This window comes from Brassica oleracea, chromosome C8 (genome assembly GCF_000695525.1).
Source record: "Brassica oleracea var. oleracea cultivar TO1000 chromosome C8, BOL, whole genome shotgun sequence".
Taxonomy (NCBI): domain Eukaryota; kingdom Viridiplantae; phylum Streptophyta; class Magnoliopsida; order Brassicales; family Brassicaceae; genus Brassica; species Brassica oleracea.
In genome coordinates this window covers 29,424,632-29,444,689 of record NC_027755.1, presented here as the reverse complement: position 1 = coordinate 29,444,689, position 20,058 = coordinate 29,424,632, and the positions used below count along the sequence as shown (strand labels likewise).

The 20,058-nt window shown below is 37.0% G+C and overlaps 3 protein-coding genes across 7 annotated transcripts in view; 2 read left to right on the top strand and 1 right to left on the bottom strand.

The window, feature by feature from the left end:
* The first annotated feature begins 582 nt into the window (after positions 1–582).
* On the top strand, positions 583–2,185 carry LOC106312512. 3 transcript variants are annotated; one of them, XM_013750065.1, is made up of 6 exons: positions 585–710; positions 1,059–1,095; positions 1,172–1,391; positions 1,584–1,671; positions 1,767–1,833; positions 1,922–2,185. In XM_013750065.1, the coding sequence occupies exons 3-6, from the start codon at positions 1,265–1,267 to the stop codon at positions 1,973–1,975; spliced, it is 336 nt and encodes a 111-aa protein (XP_013605519.1). In that variant the 5' UTR covers positions 585–710; positions 1,059–1,095; positions 1,172–1,264; the 3' UTR covers positions 1,976–2,185. The 3 variants fall into 3 exon arrangements, with proteins under 3 accessions (XP_013605520.1, XP_013605519.1, XP_013605518.1); XM_013750064.1 differs by having other exon boundaries at positions 590–710; positions 1,175–1,391; positions 1,922–2,174; XM_013750066.1 differs by lacking the exon at positions 1,059–1,095 and having other exon boundaries at positions 583–710; positions 1,238–1,391.
* A 139-nt stretch (positions 2,186–2,324) lies between these two features.
* On the bottom strand, positions 2,325–8,365 carry LOC106312511 (armadillo repeat-containing kinesin-like protein 1). 2 transcript variants are annotated; one of them, XM_013750062.1, is made up of 21 exons: positions 7,869–8,365; positions 7,567–7,667; positions 7,356–7,478; positions 7,094–7,282; positions 6,777–6,998; positions 6,533–6,683; positions 6,294–6,443; positions 6,048–6,136; positions 5,701–5,910; positions 5,440–5,574; positions 5,046–5,225; positions 4,787–4,966; positions 4,508–4,627; positions 4,255–4,383; positions 4,039–4,171; positions 3,865–3,957; positions 3,583–3,708; positions 3,245–3,370; positions 2,946–3,089; positions 2,714–2,842; positions 2,325–2,598 (listed from the first exon to the last, which is right to left on the bottom strand). In XM_013750062.1, exons 1-21 carry the CDS (start codon positions 8,149–8,151, stop codon positions 2,465–2,467), a joined length of 3,147 nt encoding a protein of 1,048 aa, XP_013605516.1. In that variant the 5' UTR covers positions 8,152–8,365; the 3' UTR covers positions 2,325–2,464. The 2 variants fall into 2 exon arrangements, with proteins under 2 accessions (XP_013605516.1, XP_013605517.1); XM_013750063.1 differs by having other exon boundaries at positions 5,046–5,222.
* A 5,597-nt stretch (positions 8,366–13,962) lies between these two features.
* Positions 13,963–20,058, top strand: part of LOC106311676 (vacuolar protein-sorting-associated protein 33 homolog) — a 9,290-nt gene continuing 3,194 nt past the window's right edge. For both annotated transcript variants that reach the window (XM_013748930.1, XM_013748929.1), the window contains exons 1-17: positions 13,963–14,094; positions 14,172–14,211; positions 14,370–14,450; positions 14,587–14,781; positions 14,893–15,003; positions 15,120–15,185; positions 15,256–15,363; positions 15,484–15,528; positions 15,627–15,683; positions 15,906–16,000; positions 16,276–16,327; positions 16,408–16,461; positions 16,706–16,768; positions 16,878–16,984; positions 17,148–17,270; positions 17,360–17,441; positions 17,550–17,620. In XM_013748930.1, coding sequence (XP_013604384.1) covers positions 14,042–14,094; positions 14,172–14,211; positions 14,370–14,450; positions 14,587–14,781; positions 14,893–15,003; positions 15,120–15,185; positions 15,256–15,363; positions 15,484–15,528; positions 15,627–15,683; positions 15,906–16,000; positions 16,276–16,327; positions 16,408–16,461; positions 16,706–16,768; positions 16,878–16,984; positions 17,148–17,270; positions 17,360–17,441; positions 17,550–17,620 — 1,403 coding nt within the window. In that variant the 5' untranslated portion in view covers positions 13,963–14,041. The remainder of the gene's footprint in view (positions 14,095–14,171; positions 14,212–14,369; positions 14,451–14,586; positions 14,782–14,892; positions 15,004–15,119; positions 15,186–15,255; positions 15,364–15,483; positions 15,529–15,626; positions 15,684–15,905; positions 16,001–16,275; positions 16,328–16,407; positions 16,462–16,705; positions 16,769–16,877; positions 16,985–17,147; positions 17,271–17,359; positions 17,442–17,549; positions 17,621–20,058) is intronic.

The following is a 20,058-nucleotide window of genomic DNA, read 5'->3' as shown; positions in this document are numbered from 1 at the left end:
AGATTGTTTAAACACTTATTTATATAGGCTAACGTAATTGATAAAGAAGAAAAAAAGAGAGCAAAATATGTGTCACAGTGCTCTTGGATAACTCCAAAGACTCGAATAAGTTCGAGGAGTTACAAGTTAGAGGAGATCGAGAACAAGGTAAACCGTAAACCAAACACGCAACACATGTTATATTTTTTTCAAAGCAAACATGTTATCTATCTTCACCATTGGTATGGTCAATCATCTTGAGATAAAATTTGAGGAAAAATCAAAGTAGTGTATGTAAATATAATTATTGAGGAAAAATCAAAGTAGTATATGTAAATATAATAATTATATTACAACATGTGACGAAATTTCATACAGTAAAAGATGATATATTATCTTTCCTAATCACTTCCACGTATGATTGAAAGAGAAGTTGTGTTGTTTCTATCATATGCGTGGGGGTTTGCTTCAATTTTCTGTCCCATTGACCCAAAACAGATCTGGACAGTGGTGGTGGATATAGATTTTATTATTATTACTACTCATCCACCAACAAAGTAAACACTTTAATTCCTTTTTATTCTCTCCTATTTTGGGCTATTATTCTTTTTAACTTTATTTTTAGTTCATTTTAATTGGCTCAAGATCTAACATTTCATTTACATATAAACCTAAAAGAAAACAAGTTTCAATCCTCCCACCAAACTTTCTGCTGGTACTTCCTCATTTAGGTAAATCCTCTTTCCTCGGTTCTAGTTTCCTGTAAATGTTCTGTTTCTCTCGAGAACTTTAGCTTTACCCCTAAGAAAATAATTGGATCTTGAATGCATCTGATTGGATCTCGAATACGTTATGTTCCAAAACGATCTTTCTTAAGGAAACAGAAGTAGTTCTGCATTTAAAAATATACTCGTTTTGTTGCTTTATAGATGAAGATTTGTTAATGAATATGAACGGCAATGTGAAGCAATCAATCTTTTTTTTTTTTTTGGTTTTTGTATTGAATTTTCATCCTTGATAATATATTGATGTTTTTCTGAGGAATCTGGTATTCTTGTTTATTTAATCTTTTTTTTTAGGTTTTCCCACAAGCTGATTGATGAAAATGTCAATGAGGTAAAACTAAACCCAACCTCTTTCCTGTAATAGTTTCATGATGAATATGGTTTTAATATAATGTTTGTGTTTCTAGCAGCTTGTGTGGAAACCTTTGATATTCTTTGTTGAATGTTGGTATAATCGAATTTATTTCGTAAAGGAATGATCATTCGATTGAATCACAACAATGGAGCTTTTTACTGCAAATTGTCTGTCCACGGAAAACAAACCTCTTGAGCTTTCAAAACTGGTCATAGAAGATAAAAGCTCGGTTAAAAAGAACACTGAAAGCACCGTTACACCTGTAAATCATGGTACATTTTTCACAACTAGCTTAACAAAGATCATTGTTTCACCAATCTTTGCTCTTAGTTATGTAGCATCATAACAACCATACTTCTGTTTCTTGTCAGAGCAACGAGAAGAAGAGATTATAACTTGTTGGTTCTGTAATCTGAGACTATTTGTTCTTGAGCACTATCTATAAGCATCTTTATTGGTTGCAGGTGTAAAGGTGTGGCAAGAGAACAGAGAAAAATGGGTGGGAGATCAATCTCGACAAAGAAAAAAAACTACAAAGGATCAGATTATAAGGTTATTTTAACAATGAGATCATGTTTCTCTTGTTGTGTTTTATTAATATTCTAGTGATGTATATACTCTTTAACATAATCTTGAATCTCTTGTAGTTGGTCCACTACATATGAAGATCTTCTCTCAACTCATGAACCTTTCTCTGAGTCGATTCCTTTACCCGTAAGCTTTGATATAATTTCTCATTTATTCAAAGAAGCTAAAAAATCATTCTCAAATAACTGAATTTGTCCATCTGATGTTTGTGTAGGAGATGGTGGACTTTCTGGTCGATATATGGTATGACGAAGGCCTTTACGATTAGAAGAAGAATCTAACAATGCCATCAAATCGACAAAGAACAAAGAAAAAAGAGATTCAATTAAAATCATTAGGAGTTACGAAAACATCTACTCTTAAAACTATCTTTTGTGACCACTCACATACTCCATTTGTAACACTTGTATGATTGTTAAATGAGAACAAAACTGATTCCAAATAAGTCTTGTTACATCAATGCAAAACATAACATCAATGAGGAGACTTGAGTTTGATCCAACATCTAACTCCATGTTTCTCAACATCAATCATACATAGGAGAGCTTGGCCATATCAAATTTCAAACCATAAGGAGTATTCACTACAGATTTGTAGCAAAAAATGATCAAGAAAACTGTTCAAGAAAATTAGCAACGGAGTCCACGTTCAACGGAGACAGGATACAACATCATATAAATGATCACAGCACATAATCTTAGTTTCAGACTCAGCTCGCCGGTTATGTTTATGTACATCTCTTACTGTTACTTCATGTTCAGCTTGAGAAGTGAGGGTTTGATCTGAGTATCTTCTTTGCTAAGCTGCGAATGTCATCTCTACTCGACTCCACTGATATTCTCACGATCTCTGTCACGCTTCCCGTTCTTTTGAAATCAATCGCGTTTGCCTCTGTAACAAATAAGAGGAGGTATGCATATTAGTCATGTCCCAACCGCACAAACTTTTGATATAAGCTGGGCATGCTCTAGAGAGTGAGAGACATGTGAAATCAGTATAGGCTTACCATTTTGAGCTAAATGGCAAAGCGCAAGCTCGATGTGACGTTGTGTTGATGCGGATTCAATATGTGAGTTTGAAGTCAGCCATTCAAGAGAACCTTCTTCCAGAAGAAGAGAACGACCTTTTCTACGCCCTGCGATGCATATGATGATCACTCAACGTATATTAGCATAATTGACTTGGATCTGCATTTTAATGAGGTATCTCTGTTAAGTAAATATGTGATTACAACAAACCTTGCATGATTTCGCGAGTTTCACATTTTGCAAAATTTGCCATCCCTCTTGCCACTTGAGCTATGATGTCTATGTTTCCGGACTGCGCCATAGTGAGTAGTCCCTTGATGCCTTCCTCTTCTTTCAGGAGCTTAAGAAACTTCTCTGTTTGTGTAATAGACAGCAACATGTACGAGTTAAATACATACTTATCATCCCAGCACAAAGCACCATCAAATATATTGGATTTTGCATATGCTATACAGTGAAGACATGCATTGGTGCAGACGAGTAGATGCGTTTGAAAATCTTGTGCTCACCGTTTCCACATAAATTGGCAAGTGCACCAGCTACCATTCTTAGAGTCTGTGGATCATCTGTTTTGGTCACCATCTTTGCTAGCAGTTGAGCACCTCCTTTATTCATTATTAGATCTTGACTCTTCTCTGCAATTAATAAAAGAAACTATATTATTGAAGCATGGCATCACGAACCGTCTAATTCAACATTCAAGCAAACCAGCATTGTAAATAAATGACACAACCACATGAGACCACTTTTAAAGTCTAAATTGGCACTGCTTTTTAGTAGTAAGTTTAAACGGGTTTGTGGACAACAATAACATAAAATTACTTGAACTACCAATAGAAGTTCTTACCGTTCATTGCCAAATTAGCGATAGCACCAGAAGCCACTCTAAGAATTGTTGAATTTTGAGATGACTGAACAAGCGTAAGCAAAGCTTCCACACCGCCTTCCTCCACAATCTTGACCTGATTAGATTCTAAACACATACACACAGAGAATGCAAGTCGTTTAGGTACAATGACACATGTTATACAAAGATGAAATCAGTATTGTAACAGTAGAGACTAGAGAGGTATGTAAATTTGAGGCTTCTGACACATGCTAATATATAGAGCCATGAAATCACACACACCTTCAGCGGCCAGGTTAGCCACCACTTTAACAGCTTGGATTTGAACTTCCAAGTCTTCGGACTTAATCAGGTGTAATATCTTCTGGACTCCCACTGAAACCGAAGTAGAAACGAAGATGTCAATTGGATTACCCCAGAATAAAATCAAGCTAAACTCACGAGAAAGAATCATGCCTTCTTCACAAAGTCTTGCCATGGTAGCTCTCTGTCCAGATAGAGACTTTTTTAACCCATGAGATCTCTGTGAGCCTGGTAGAGCTCCAGATTCTGATGGTCCTTTTGGAAGATCTTCCTTCACACGCTTGTCCTGTGAAATAGAAATGGACTTAGCAAGACCATGAAGTACAAATACATGTTGAAAAAGGTGAAACAAGCTCATTGTAAATTCACCTCAACAACAGTTTCACTTTCCCTTAGATTCTTTTTTAGTTTGGAAAGCTCACTCTCCATTTCTTTTCTCTGCTTTTCTTCCAAAAGAAGCCTTTCCTTCATATCCCGGACCTCTTCACCAAGTTTTTCCTATGTCAAACAAATTTTAGTGTATATTCATCAGCGAAAATCAACAGTTGGATGTTTTGAATTAATATGACCAACTCTTAATTGTGTGATATTCTTTCTGTAAGCAGATGTTTAGGGGTCACACCTTTTGGTGGAGCAGATCATCATAGTCTAATTTCACTGTCTGGAGTTCATCTACTGTCGACTCATACATCTGTGAAAGTTCTTCTAGTTTTTTCTTGAGTTCGTTTGTCTCTTCATTTTCCTGAAACCAAAACCAGAAAAAAAAAACAAAGTTGGAGACAGAAAGTTCTGCAAAAGTAGAATTTATTATTGCTGAAAAGATAAAAAAGACAGAAACATAAAGCTGAAAGTATCATTCTTATTAAAATCCAGTTTTAAAAATCAAGAATACGCCAATAACCTGTGATAAAACTTGGCGATCGCTTATAATACTTTTCATCTGTCTAAGTTGCTCCTCTGCAGAGTTAGACCGAGCATGTTCATCTTCCAATTTCTTCTGGAGCTCCGCGATTTTAGATTCATACGTGTAAGTGGCTTCCGCAAATTCCCTTTGATATTGATAGTTGCCCATCTCTTGGTCCTAGAACACCCAAAAAAAGACATTAGTTTGAACACAAGACTAATGCATTCAAATTTTTTTTTAAGGAGTTTTAACTAACATGAATAGACTTCTGCTGATTACTCAAAATATTTTTCATTTCGTTCAATTGATGCTCGGCATTTGTTGACCGGGCTTGTTCATCCTCAACCCGCTGAACCAAATCCTCAATTTTTTTCTCGTATACTTTACTGGCATCTGCAAGTTTTTCCTTATATCCCGAACTTTCCAGTTGTTGCTGCTACTAACAAGTAAAATGACAATGTCAGAGCCTATTAAATTATACATACACAACTCCAAAAGAAGACACTGCTTAAAATTTATCTTAATAGTGAGAAAACAACCAAGAGCTTCTGTGAGTAGTTAAATAAAGATCAAAAGAAAGAGAGTAGTCAACTAACAATATATTCTAAGTAGTTGCTGAGAGAACTACGAACATATGATAGAAAGTGTACCTTTGTATTTTTCAAGTTCATCTCCAATTGTGTGGCTTTGTCACGCATTAGATCACACTGATCTTTCTGCATTTCCAAATCCTTCAATAGTTCTTTCATACGAAGCTCCAAGCGGGCATTTTCCTTCTCCAGGAACTGTAATTCAGATTCACCCCTCAAAATATAAGCACCGGGTAATAGTAAAATAGGCATCATATCAAGAAACTAGACAATAGTTCAATATAAAGAAAATAGTAGCCAATCAATACAAGAGACAAATACCTTGGACCTTGCCGCGTTCTTTTCTGCTTCAGCAAAAGTATTTTCACATTCTCTCAATCTTTTCTCCAACTCCTGCTTCTCACTATTTCTTAGTTTGGTTTGTCTTTCAACTTCTGCAGTAAGATGGTCCACCTGAGTCTCAAGCTTCCGACACAAACTTTCATAATCGAATTCTTCTTTAAGCTTTACCATGTTTACTATTTTCATTGCCTGTAAAAGTGAGACAAAACCAAGAAGGCATTACTCAAAAACTGTTGTCTTTAAAATATCAGAAAACTGTGTCTTTCTCAGTTTACGATTCTGCAGATATAGATAGAATCATGGATCAACAGAAATATGAAACTGACCCTTTGTCCGAACATTATTGTGCTAGTTGTTTCTGCATGATACCGTGCAGACGGCCCAATGGTTATTATAAGTGAAGTCCTTGCAGAACCTATTTGATCAGTGCCAAAAAGAAAACAATTTCATAATTTATGTAATACGCACAAGCTTAACTAGATTAACATGAAAAGTGTATGACACACAGAAGTGAGCCACGCTTATGAGTTTGTGTTTTTATAAATGGCTCAAGAAAGTTCTGGTAAACTAACCCCCAAAAGAATCACGAAGAAGCCTTGTAAGCTTTGAATCTCTAGTTGGTATATGAGAACTGCCTTCAGCTAATGCATTTATGCATTTTCCCAGCGATGTCAGTGAAAGGTTAATGAACTTCGCTTCTTCAATCAAGTGGCCATCAGTGCCTTAAGAAAAAAACAGGGATAAAAACTCAGTCATAACCTACTTGATATGAAATGAAATGATGATTAGATGAACAGTGGAGGGTTCAAACCAGATTTATTTATTCTTTCTGAGCCAGCAAGATCCACAATTAGAAGTTTACTCTTTCTAACTCTTGGAATGCCTTTATCTCCCAAAGATTCAGGTTTTGGCGATTTAGTTCCTGTTTCAGCCTTTTCATTCATAGCCCGCCTAACGTAAACCTGCGTAGAAGATACATTTCATTAATCCAAAACATGGACTATTTTTAATGAACAAGAACCATAAAAGGCCAAATATTCTAAGGAATCACACACCGTAAGAATGGCATGGCTACGTGAGGATTCTGTATTCATCTTTGTATTCGCCGCATGGCGGTTTGTCTCGCCGACTTGCAAAACTTGAAAGAAATGGTCTAGATCTTGAATGTTAACTAGTGTTGCACCTGGTACTGATACTTCCCCAGTCTTCCCATCCTCGTTAATTGAAATGTTGCTTTTCTCAGGTGCAAGAAGATCTTGTATAGTCTCCATATAAAGCTGTGAATTACAAGAAGAGAAACATAGATGTTAGGCATGTATGGTCTAAGCATTGAAGTCATGCTATTTCGAGATAAATGAAAAAGAGATCACACCTGCAAATAAGAGATCTCCACTGAAACAGAAGAAGCAGAAGACGCGCTCGCAAGTATGTCCTCAAGAGCTCGAACCATGATACCACGCTCAGCTGCATCATCTTTACCAATTTTTCCCACAGTGTAAGTTTTACCCGTTCCAGTTTGACCATAAGCCATAATTGTGCCATTGTATCCACTCAGAACACCCTGCAGATCCAATGCAAAAATGAATGTCGATAATAAAAATCCTCAAAGATTCTACATGTGAGAAGCTTCTAACCTCGACTACAGGTTTTGCCACTCCTTCGTAGACACGTTTCTGAGAAGCTGTGTCTGTAAAGACTTCGTCAAATCTATAGGACTCAGAGTTCCAGTTGTTTTTCCTCAACTTAAGCCGCTTTATCTGCAAAGAAAACAAAACAAAACAAAGAGCACTTTCTAAGGATCTAACTTGCCTTGCCTTTAGAGAGGGAGAAGGCATAGTTACTGACCTCAGGTTGTAACTCAACAAGATCAGCAAAGTCAGCATCCGACTTAAGCTCCTCTCCGTTACGAGGTCTAACTCTTACAGAGACTCTCACCCTCCCTGGATCTGTAGAGATGAACAATTTTGAAATTCAAACTCAACATCGAAGTTCCAATTCACCATATGATCAATCAACACGATCATCACTAACAATCCTTATCCCCAAATCGAGTATACAATCGCCCTAGAGTGAGAGTCAAATCCATTAACGCAAATGTAGAGTCGTACGGATAATACACGAAGGAGAGAGAGAGGAAGGGGAGATACCGTTGTCTTCGTCGAAGTCTTTGGACTGAGATCGGTGGACGGGAGTGCCGGAGCGGCGAGTAGAAGGAGAGGCGGCGGAGACGGAGGATGCGGTGGAGGAAGGTCGTTCTTTAGGGCGAGGAGAGTGGTTAATCGAAGCGGCGATGGAGGTCTTAGAGGGTAAGTTCAAGGAAGACGAAGAGAGGGAAGCGGGGTTGCTGGGAGGCAAGTGCTGCTGAATCCGCTCAGCCGCGTGTTTCGCCGACGATCTGACGGCGGAGGATGAGTTCGAGGAAGAAGTCATAGTAGTTAGGTCGTCGCGATGCACGAAAGGAGGCAGAGTTAGAATAGGAGAGAGTGATTCAAAGGAGAGTGGATTTGAAAAGTTCGTGGAGAAGTGGAAAGAGATGACGAGGGGAAGAGGGAGGCACGACCGACGACGGCTGTGAAATGAATAAAATGAAAATTATGGGTTCCCGCGTTCGTGGTTTAGTGGGTGACGTTAAGGAAAGGACCTTTTTTTTTTTTTTCCCAACACTTGCCTAGGAGACTCAGCATTAAATTTGTGAAATCGATGGACATTTAATAAAAAAAATAATACTAGTATAAATTATAATTTTGAATTTATATGCAAATGAAAATATAAATTAACTAAAACATTATAAACAGTACAGTACAATACAAGTTAATGGATTGATCTAATGGTATAAGATGACCAATGTTCAAAAACTCGCCCTAGATATTTGATTAATCGGACAAGCACTGGCTGCTCGTTATCTCTCCGTGGCGAATTCGTCAAAATCTTTGAAATTGAATATTACTAATACTATCTACAAATTTGGAAAAAAAAACAAAATAAAGAAAACGCATATGTATATCAGAAAATTTGACACAAATTGTAAGAATATTTTATATTCTATGTAATCTATGTGTCTATTGGTTTAATATAAAGTTCAAGTTCATAATAATATTGTAAGATTCTAATATAAAAGATGATACCGTGATGGATCGGTTTCGATTAATGTCATTAGAATTTGGGTGTAACGATAACCCTCCTCGCTTACCTATTTAAATTATATAATATCTTTTTCATATGTACATATATATATATATGTGTATTATTTGTACGATATATGTATAGTTAATAAAAGAGAGGTGACTATATATTTGAAAGGATGCAATATCTATACTAATAAAGTAGGCTCATCTGCTTTCTCAGCAAGTACATAGGGGTTTTTGTTGACAGCTGGCACTTCTTTACTATGCCGTTCTCTTTATTTTCGTTTCGTTAATTAACAAAACGTAATGTGATTTTCAGGTTGGGCCAATGTATCCATCAAGTCTGTTTTCCACAGGCCAACTAAATGGTTTTGTTTGTGTTTTATAAAATTTGGTTTAGCTATGTGGCCCATGTAAATCAGACAAATCATCTCATCCCTTCCGTCTTTGCCTCTGTTGTCTCGAATTACACATCTTTCTCCGTTTTGTAATCGACGAAATTAATGTGAGGCACCACTCCCCGGTGATTAATTTTTGATGTTTATGATGGAATTCAATCGTAGCATTGAACGACCTTTAATCCTTTCACCTCCCATGGCTTGGTCAATAATTTCAAACCCTATATATATATGTATGGAGCTAAAGGGAACGTGGCGGCTCAGATTTTCTTCTCAATCTCTTTTATTATACAAAAGCATGTTTACGAAGGTTACGGAAATGGTGAATCCTCAACTGCTTCTGCCTGAGTTGAAAGCTGGTCGGAGTAAGGAAACAGTTGTCAAGATTCAAGAAATGGGGAGAGCTTATGCGGATGATATTGGTCTGGTAGATGAGCAGGTAATTTCGCTTTACTGAATCTGATATATGTAAACTCATTTCCCCATAGTCATTTTTTTCTTATCGGTGGTGTTCTATGCATTGCAGTCGACGGTGATCCCACTATTAGCGTTCACCGCTTGAACACCTTCCAACAAGTGCTCAGAGAGGGTGGAAACTGAGCTAAGAGGATTCGATGTAAAAGGAGTAATCATTCTTTCAAGGATCCCACATCACCTGTGTCTATTAGATTCAGCCAACATATGGTCGAGATAACAGACACCTGTAATCGTATACCAACTGATGAAGTTATGATGAGATTATGTTGCTGGCTAAAAAAATACCTACTTATCAAATGTTATAGAAAGCTTCAGCGTGGATTCTCATCCATTACATGTGCATCATGCAATAACAACAACACAGTTGGTGTTCTCAGGTATACTCGATCAACTAAATTTTTAGTCTTTCGTAACTAGCGTTTAAGATTTGGTTACAATCTCACCACTACTAAACAATATAATGTCTGTAACTCATGCAGGTACTGTGTCCAGTTGTGCGTCTGATGAGTCAGATACGGTTGGGTTTGTCGCGTTTGATGGAGAGATGACTAAACTAACCAAACGCACGTTCAGTAGAAGTCGCTCAACTTATGGTAAACCAAAGAGAACCTTATACAATTGTTGGTTTAAATTTTTTTAAAACACCACTATAGAAAACCTCACCTGAATTTTCTCACAAGATCACCTAGGTTTGAAGGACCCCGATCAAAGACCCCTACCAGTCTACCACAACGCTTAAAAGACTTGGTTGGTAGCACTCTCACTTTACAGATGAAGCTTTCGCCATTCAATTTCTCCTCAAAGCATCAGTCCTTCACCATATCAAGAGTATTTGACCGCAATCAACGTCACCACTCCCAAATTTTTCTGGAAACCGTAAGTTTAGAACCTTTCTAAACATGTTTTCAACTTACTCTTTGTAGGACTACAGTTTGATTTAGTTCATGCATATGGGATGATAATAACCCGTAGATGACGTGCCTGAAACTGAAGTAGTTAAAACTAATTAAGCTCTCAGACTGATGTCGCCAAGGTGGTCCCTGCCAACCACACTGAACTGCAAGGTCGTGGAGTGGTAGAGGAAGGATCAGGCGAGCGTAGTGGAAGCCATGATCTGATTTATCGTGGTGGAGTCAAAGCTGAGAGTGCAGAACTTTAGGTTGACGTGCTCACAGTCAAGAAGGCCTGCAATGTTTAGTTTCGCATCGTATGGAGTGTCCAAGCCCAAGGCTAATCAATGGTTTGATTACTTTGTTTTAAATAAAGAGTTTAGGAAATACCTTTCTTTAGGGATCCTTTGAGAGTTTTTTTATTTGTTTTTTTTTTTCGTATGGAGTGTCCAAGACCAAGGCTAATCAATGGTTTGATTACTTTGTTTTAAATAAAGAGTTTAGGAAATACCTTTCTTTAGGAATCCTTTGGGAGTTTTTTTATTTGTTTTTTTTTGAAAATTTATATTTTGTTTAGTTTGGTCACTAAGAGCATCGTTATTAGGGAGAACTCCAAATAAGTTTCTAACCAAAGAAAATGTATTATTATTCTAATGTAGATTTATTAAACAATATAATACAAAAATACAAGTGGTTAATGGAGTTTTTATGATTATATCTATATAAACTTCTTATTACTTTAGTATATTCTTTCTTTTCGTTTCTAATTATCATTTTTTATCTTAAAGAAACTCTTTAAGAAACTATTGTTGTTGGATGCTCTATAAGAACCAGTTCTATCAAAATCTATAAAAAAATTTCAGTGAATGCTCATTGTTTATTTTTAAAAGGCAAACACCCCCAAAGGTTCTGTTATATTTTTTTTTCAAAATGACAAACTCCTGCTGACTTTCCAAACCAACTTGAGGAAGAAATAGGGGACCAACAATATTATTAGAACACATGCCGAGTTATGATTCCTAGCGGATCAAGGCAATAGAAATCTGCCCAACGATATATCCAGAATGGTATCAAAAGCATTAAAACAATAAATTAATGCATTTGCTTAGGAAGTTTTAATGACTACTCAGGCATAACATTCAAATTCATACAACATGTTAGGCATACTTTCCAAAATCATTCCTTTGAAGTTTGAAGGGTAGATTTCCGGTTATGTGATACAACTGTTTAAGAGGTTTAAAAGTAAGACTCACTCTGGTTTCTCCACTTCTGATTAACAATAGCTTGAGTTAAGGTTTCAACAACATACGCTGACCTTACCTCTCAAATGAACGATTTCTGTTTCATCTTAATAAAATATCAGCCTACACAAAAAAAAAGAGCCAACACATTGTAAAACACGTTAAATAAATCAATGAACCACCCCCAACCGTCTTGAAACGTCTGACTTACACCAGCGATAGACATTTACTCCCGTTTACATCTCTAGCTCCTACTGACAGCTAAACTCAAACTTCTCTGCAACATAACTTCTGCTTTCCTAATGGTTAAGAAAAATCTACAACAAAAAACAGAAGTGATCATGGTTGATAGAAATCAGGACACATGTCCTGGAAGAAGAAGGGGTATCCTCAACATCTCACCATGTCCATCAGAAACCAGCCAGTTGTTTAACCTCATCTCTTCTCTTACCCATGTAGACTGCAATCATATAAAATGAACAAAAAAAAAATGTGTCTCTTCATGCACACAAAACACAACAACATACACATAACATGTTCAACAATGTAACAAATACAAAACACAATAACATATAAATAAAATTTCACGGTTCGGAAATAACATTTTATAAATACATCATCCACCATCTTCATACAAAACTGCTTAAACCACATTCCGCGCGAAGCGCGGACATACCACTAGCACATATATATATGTGTGTAATGGGTGTACGTAATTTTGATCACAAAAAAGGAGTCTCTTCCTTTTGTCATAACTAATACAAACAAACGTAAATGAAAGAGGAGTGACATACGGTGGTGATCAAAGGAAAGACATACGGTGATCATTACAAGGAAAGGAAGAAAGGCTTCGGATTCTCTTATCCATCAAAGAGAATCATAAGGACTTGGAGGTCTAAGGTAGGAGAAAATCAATTGGTGCATTGATTTCAATTTATCTTCATTAAGCATGGATTAAAAGTTAGTGTTTCTTTCTTCTTCTCTAAGAAGCATACTAGGGTTGAATTAATCTAAATCTAGAATTCAGTCTTGGGTAGATCTCATTATAGAAATCATAAAAGTATATCTTACACAAATTTTCCGAAATCATAAAAGTATATCTTACACAAATTTTCCGCCACTCTTTCTCGCAAACAAATTCGTTGGGAATTCGTTTTTCTCGGCTGTTTTTTGTAGTGTGGGAGCAACACGTCTAGGATTGCCTAATAGAAAACGAACAAAAATGTAGGGTTACTTATTTTATTTATAAACTCATGAATTCATTATAAGTAGCAGCGGGTCCAGCACATCAATGGTCCATAACTTCATATGAATACCAAACAATATAGAGTGGATCCCAAATTCTTATGGACGTACACTCTCGTAGCATTATTCATGATGATTCCCCCTTATGTACGATAAAAAAAAAAAGTCATTGAAACCTTGCCAATAGTTGTTTAAAAAAAAATAAACGTGGTCTTGTCTACCTCAACATCTGTAAACTCACATATTTCGACACATGAGAGGCCCTTTGTACCAGTGACATATATCTATCGTACGTCTTCTTGTTGTCAATTTGCTCCTCTAAAATTTTCCAAGTAGTACTGATTTTTCAATGCAACAAATAAACTGACTCTGCTTAGTCAGTTTGAAATATATTTGAAATTTATTTCGTATAAAACATTCCCATGTACATTAATCTTGAACATTATCAACATCATTGGTATTAAGTGTTTAGAAAACCAAAATTCGATAGCTGTGAATTGTTTGCTTCGTTGCAGTTGGGGATAATTCCACTGAAAACATTTAGACAAATTACTAAGAGCATGATTATTGGGAGGTTCTTATGGTGAGTTCTTAACAAAATATAAGAACCTGTCTTTTAACTTTTAACTAAAAACGATAAGAACCGTCTCTTAAAAATCTTATTTAAGAACTGGTTCTTATATTCTGTTAAGTATCTAACTCTAAGAACCTTCGAGTAATCATGTTCTAACGTTTGACAAAAACATACGAGCAAATTAACGCCACTCACAGAACAGGACGAAGCCCAGTATTAAGCTTAGATAGTAAGCCCATATACAGACTTATGAGGCCCATTTGGTGTTTTTAACTATCTTCTCCACCGTGCTCGTCCTTTGCGGTCGCACGGTGAAGGAAAAAAAAACAGAGAAACGTCGAACAGGTCCGATCATCCCTGATCGTCTTCCATGGCGCAGATCCCTAACTTGGAGAATGCTCCTCTCAATCTCAAATCCATTAGGTGGGAGTCCATTTTCAATACTTAAATTGATCGTTTTCTCGTTCTCATCTCATATGTTTTGCTCAATTCTAATTCAGGGAGAAGTCTCAGAGGGAGCTCGTAAACTTGCTTAAAGACGTAAGTCTCGTTACTCTCTTTCGACATGATTCGCATTGTCCTGCTAAGTTGTTGTTATCAGTTACCAATTTCACCTTTTGGGTAGAAAAGGAGGATAAGAACTTTCGGAACACAACTAATGTTTTGTCTTCTCTCTTTGGTGCCTTTTTTTTTTGTAGATTCGTGGAACTAAGTGTCTAGTTATTGATCCAAAGCTCAGTGGTTCCGTCTCATTGATCATCCAGACTTCCACACTTAAGGTAATGCCAGGTTTAAATGACTTTAGATTTGATTACTCTGTTAGTCTGTTTAGGAAAGGGAGAAATGATATTATTTATTTTCTTCTTATAATGGTTGAGAGTTTTGTTTCAACAATAGTGGCCTTCTGCTTAACAGGAACTTGGTTTGGAATTACGACATCTTTCTGAAGAACCAGTTCAGACTGAATGCACGAAAGTGGTCTATCTCGTTCGCTCTCAACTCAGTTTTATGAAACACATAGCTTCGCACATTCAGAATGATATTTCGAAAGCGATTCAGAGAGACTACTACGTTTACTTTGTTCCTCGTAGGTCAGTCGCGTGTGAGAAGGTGCGTGGTTATTGCCATCAGCCGAGACTACTTGTGATCCCGTTTACTTGTTCTACCACCTCCTCTTGAATAGAGGGTATTGAATTTTTTATTTTTTTTTGGCTATTTCAGATTCTTGAGCAGGAAAAAGTTCATAACTTGGTCACCGTGAAGGAGTTTCCCCTGTATATGGTTCCACTGGATGAGGATGTGATCTCATTTGAGCTTGAGCTCTCTGAAAAAGTGTGTACAACTCTCATATGCCCAATATGTACTTATTACTTTATGTACCCTTTCCCTGAGGTCTTATTTTCACACATTTATTGTGTTCTTGTTTTTCATGGTTTTATGAATGATAGGATTGCCTTGTCGATGGTGATGTTAGCTCACTTTGGCATGTTGCAAAAGCAATACATGAGCTCGAGGTTTGAATCTTTACTTATTTTTTACGTTATGATCCACATAGTGCTTTCTCATGGCTGACACCTATCATAGTTTTCTTTTGGAGTTATACCGAAAGTGAGGGCAAAGGGCAAAGGATCAGTTCGTGTTGCAGATATACTTAACCGCATGCAAGTGGAGGAACCTGTCAATACGAATGATGTAAAAATTTGCCTGCAGCGTTTTGAGTGCTTTAATATTCAATGACTTCGATATCTTATATTTTTCAGATGATTTTGCTTCCTTTGTTCACTTTTCTAAATGACGCAAGTTCTATTCCAGGTGGGAAGGCCTGAAGTAGATACACTCATTCTGTTGGATAGAGAGGTATGATTATCATGCGTTTCCCAATTATATGACATCCTTCAACACAAAGATATCTTTCAAAAGTACATTCTGATTGACTTTAATACTTTCTGTTTCAGGTTGATATGGTTACACCAATGTGTACCCAGTTAACTTATGAAGGATTGTTAAACGAGGTAATGCCACAAACGATTGTATTTTCCGGGCAGTGCAACTGGTTTACTATTTACGTTCTGAGGGAGGGATATTGTCTTCATGTAGTTTTACTTGTACTTTGAGCCATATTGAGGTTTTTTGCTTTCATTGGTTGCAATGATAACAAACAACTATACAATTTGGATTTAAATTAAGCTGGTCGATTGGGTTTTCTGTGAGCTGACTCCAACCCCTATTTAAAGTTTTTGCATATCAGTAACGGAGCTGTCGAGGTCGACTCGTCTGTGATGGGTTCTCAGCAGGAGGGGAAAAAGATGAAGGTTCCTCTTAATTCAAGGTTAGTTTCTTGCATCGTATATACAAATTCCTTCAACCGTACGAGACCATTTCTACTGCATTGCTATATGCTTTTTGTGAGTACTTTTGATGCATGAAATAGAAATTGTGATTTTCTTGGATTGGATAAGCACACTGCTGTGTTGATATTAATGTGTATAAATTGATTATGCACACAAAATCGCTCCCTAAACTGGTAGCTAGATTGGACTTTCCAAGCTACTGTGCCTATCTATGTCTTTCATAAATTTATTGCTTGAATGTTTAAATTTACAGTGATAAATTGTTCAAGGAGACGAGGGATCTCAACTTTGAAGTCGTTGTGCAGGTTCACCTTTGTCCTTTTAGCTTTCTTTTTGCGTGACATGGGATTCTTTTTACTCATCTTTAGACGTAGTATGATTGCAGGTTCTACGGCAGAAGGCAACAACCATGAAGGAGGACTATACTGAAATTAATTCTGTACGTTTGTTTTGTCGCTCTCTTCCTTTAGGTAGTCTTGTTTTCACGGTAGAGGTTATGGTACATACATGTTTGTGCTCAGATCTCTTAGCCGTCGATCAGGAGTGTTCTTTTGCACATAAATAGTTACCGAATTAATATAGACCATGTTATTATTTAGGAACTATCAGCCTATCCTTACATTTTATACTTAGATTATTAGTTGGACCGAGATTTTAATGGTGTATGATAATATAATGCACAGACCCAAACAGTTTCTGAGTTAAAGGACTTTGTCAAGAAGCTTAACTCATTACCAGAGATGACAGTAAGTATTGCCTTGTTTTCTTAAAGTTCTTTTGTTTTATCTCGCAGATGGTTCAGAAAACGATAAGTTTCATCCTAACTTGATTTTGTATGATTTTTTTCTTTCCCAGAGGCACATACATCTTGCTCAGCACCTGACAACATTCACGTCCAAGCAGTCATTTCTTTCGCAGCTTGACATGGAACAAACACTAGTTGAGGCAGAAAGTTATGACATGTAAGTTTCTTCTTAAGGAAATTGCATTTAATACTTCCATTCAAAAGTATTTTGATGATTCTTTCTTTCTATTACAAGTGATGTTGAAAACATCTTACGTTGATGGCATAATAGAAAAGTCTGTTATATGATTATTATTACTAACTCTAGTTTGTTAATACAGATGCTTTGAGTACATAGAAGAATTGATCCATAAACAGGAGCCTCTCACTAAAGTCCTGCGACTATTGGTCCTATTTTCTGTTACAAACTCAGGGTTACCGAAAAAGCAATTTGATTATATAAGGCAAGCTAAGCTTCCAGCAATCATCGGTATTTTATATTTAATTTTTGTGCTTTTTGAATGATATCTTGTCTTCGTGTCTCAACTTCCAGAACGGAACTACTCCACAGTTATGGGTTTGAGCATGTGAACGTATTGAACAACTTGGAAAAAGCAGGATTGTTGAAGAAACAGGTTTGGTTATTCTTGGCTACTTTGTGGGATGAACAATCTTCTTGTTTATTGGGGTTAAGTGTGTCTGATATTCTAAGGGGTTGTTGTACATTCGTTTGGTTTCTACAGGAGTTTAAAAGCAACTGGCAGACAGTGAAACGTACATTGAAACTTATAGTTGAAGACACGGATACGTTAAGGTAAATATTCTTTGTAGTCATGTTGTCACCAACTGAATACATGATGACATGATTTTTGTTTATGGGATTAAGCTTCTGAAGATGGTCCAGATGTCTAGTCCAGAAAATATGCAAACTCAATCTTGAATGAATCATACAACCTGAAAGCTCCTTTTCCAACTACAATATTCAAATATACCTCTCATTATCGCTAATGCATGATCTAATTACAGCACTGACTGAATATTTTATTTTCAAATGTATCTCTTGAGATTTTATGAGAATTAAGAAAGAAAAGAGAAATTAAATGAAGAACATGAAGACTAATGAGAGACTTTCTTGAAAAATAATGAGAAAGAAAGAATTGAATTGCTTGATTGTTTCATGTATCAAGAGTACCTATATATACAACAGATGGGGAGCCAAAACAAAGAGGCTCTCATGCACTAAGTGAGGCTTCCTTGCACTAAGGAGAGGCTCTCATACACTAACTAAATAAAGAAATGATAGTGCATGATATGTGGGCATAATACTTCACTCACCAAACAACCTCATTTTACATTTACAACAATTTACATTCATAAGTTTACTTATCTTTGCTTTATGATCAACACTCCCCCTCAAGCTTGACACAGGTAGGTATCAAGCTTGGAAACCATGAAGCATTCCCTCATTAAAACCTTTAGCTTGGAAAAACCACATGGGATAAAAAAAAACCAAGCTAAGGAAAAAGAGTAGAACACTTCATGGCTAAGGATCAGTGTGATGGGAGATCCACGAGTCCCAACTTAGAATGTATGAATTCACAAACCTTAGTGCTTGCAGCCTTGGTAAAGATGTCAGCCAGCTGATCTTCACTTCTTGTGTAACAAGGGAGGATGATTTTCTGTTCCACAGCTTGCCTCACCTTGTGACAATCTACTTCAATGTGTTTAGTCCTCTCATGAAAGACTGAGTTGCTAGCGATGTGTATGGCAGCCTGATTATCACAATGCATAGTGATTGGTGTTGTAGTCTCAATCCCCAAGTCTTTAAGCAGCCCCTTGATCCATATCAGTTCACTTGTGAGTTTTCTCATAGCTCTATATTCTGCTTCAGCACTTGAGCATGATACTACTTTCTGCTTCTTGCTCTTCCAAGTCACAAGGTTGCCACCAATAAATGTGCAATATCCAGTGGTTGATCTTCTATCAACTCTATCTCCTGCCCAATCAGCATCACAATATCCCACTATTTCAGTGCTCTTGTTGCATCCCATCCAAACTCCTTGGCCTGGTGCCTCTCTTAGGTACCTTAATATCCTTTCCACCATGTTCCAATGGTGAATTTTTGGCGCCTGCATCTGCTGGCTTACTTGGTTCACAGCAAAGCAAATATCAGGTCTTGTAATTGTGAGGTAGATGAGCTTTCCCACCATTCTTCTGTACTGCTTCTCATCTCCAAAAGGCTTATTTTCAAACTCCCCCTGTCGCAGCACTTTGTAACCATCTTCCAGTGGGGTCTTTGCTTTCTTTTCTCCAAGATCACCTGCCTCACTCAACAAATCAAGTATGTACTTTCTTTGAGATATGAATAGCCCCTCTTTAGATCGGCATATCTCAATCCCTAGAAAGTACTTTAGCTCACCCAAGTCTTTAATATCAAAAGAGGATTTAAGAAAGGCTTTGGTTAAGATGATACCTTCCTTATCACACCCTATTCACCCACACATCTCAGCGTGGGATTGTAGTCATATTGATCTATGTGGATGACATTATCATTACTGGAAGTGATAAGGAAGGTATCATCTTAACTAAGGCCTTTCTTAAATCCTCTTTTGATATTAAAGACTTGGGTGAGCTAAAGTACTTTCTAGGGATTGAGATATGCCGATCTAAAGAGGGGCTATTCATATCTCAAAGAAAGTACATACTTGATTTGTTGAGTGAGGCAGGTGATCTTGGAGAAAAGAAAGCAAAGACCCCACTGGAAGATGGTTACAAAGTGCTGCGACAGGGGGAGTTTGAAAATAAGCCTTTTGGAGATGAGAAGCAGTACAGAAGAATGGTGGGAAAGCTCATCTACCTCACAATTACAAGACCTGATATTTGCTTTGCTGTGAACCAAGTAAGCCAGCAGATGCAGGCGCCAAAAATTCACCATTGGAACATGGTGGAAAGGATATTAAGGTACCTAAGAGAGGCACCAGGCCAAGGAGTTTGGATGGGATGCAACAAGAGCACTGAAATAGTGGGATATTGTGATGCTGATTGGGCAGGAGATAGAGTTGATAGAAGATCAACCACTGGATATTGCACATTTATTGGTGGCAACCTTGTGACTTGGAAGAGCAAGAAGCAGAAAGTAGTGTCATGCTCAAGTGCTGAAGCAGAATATAGAGCTATGAGAAAACTCACAAGTGAACTGATATGGATCAAGGGGCTGCTTAAAGACTTGGGGATTGAGACTACAACACCAAT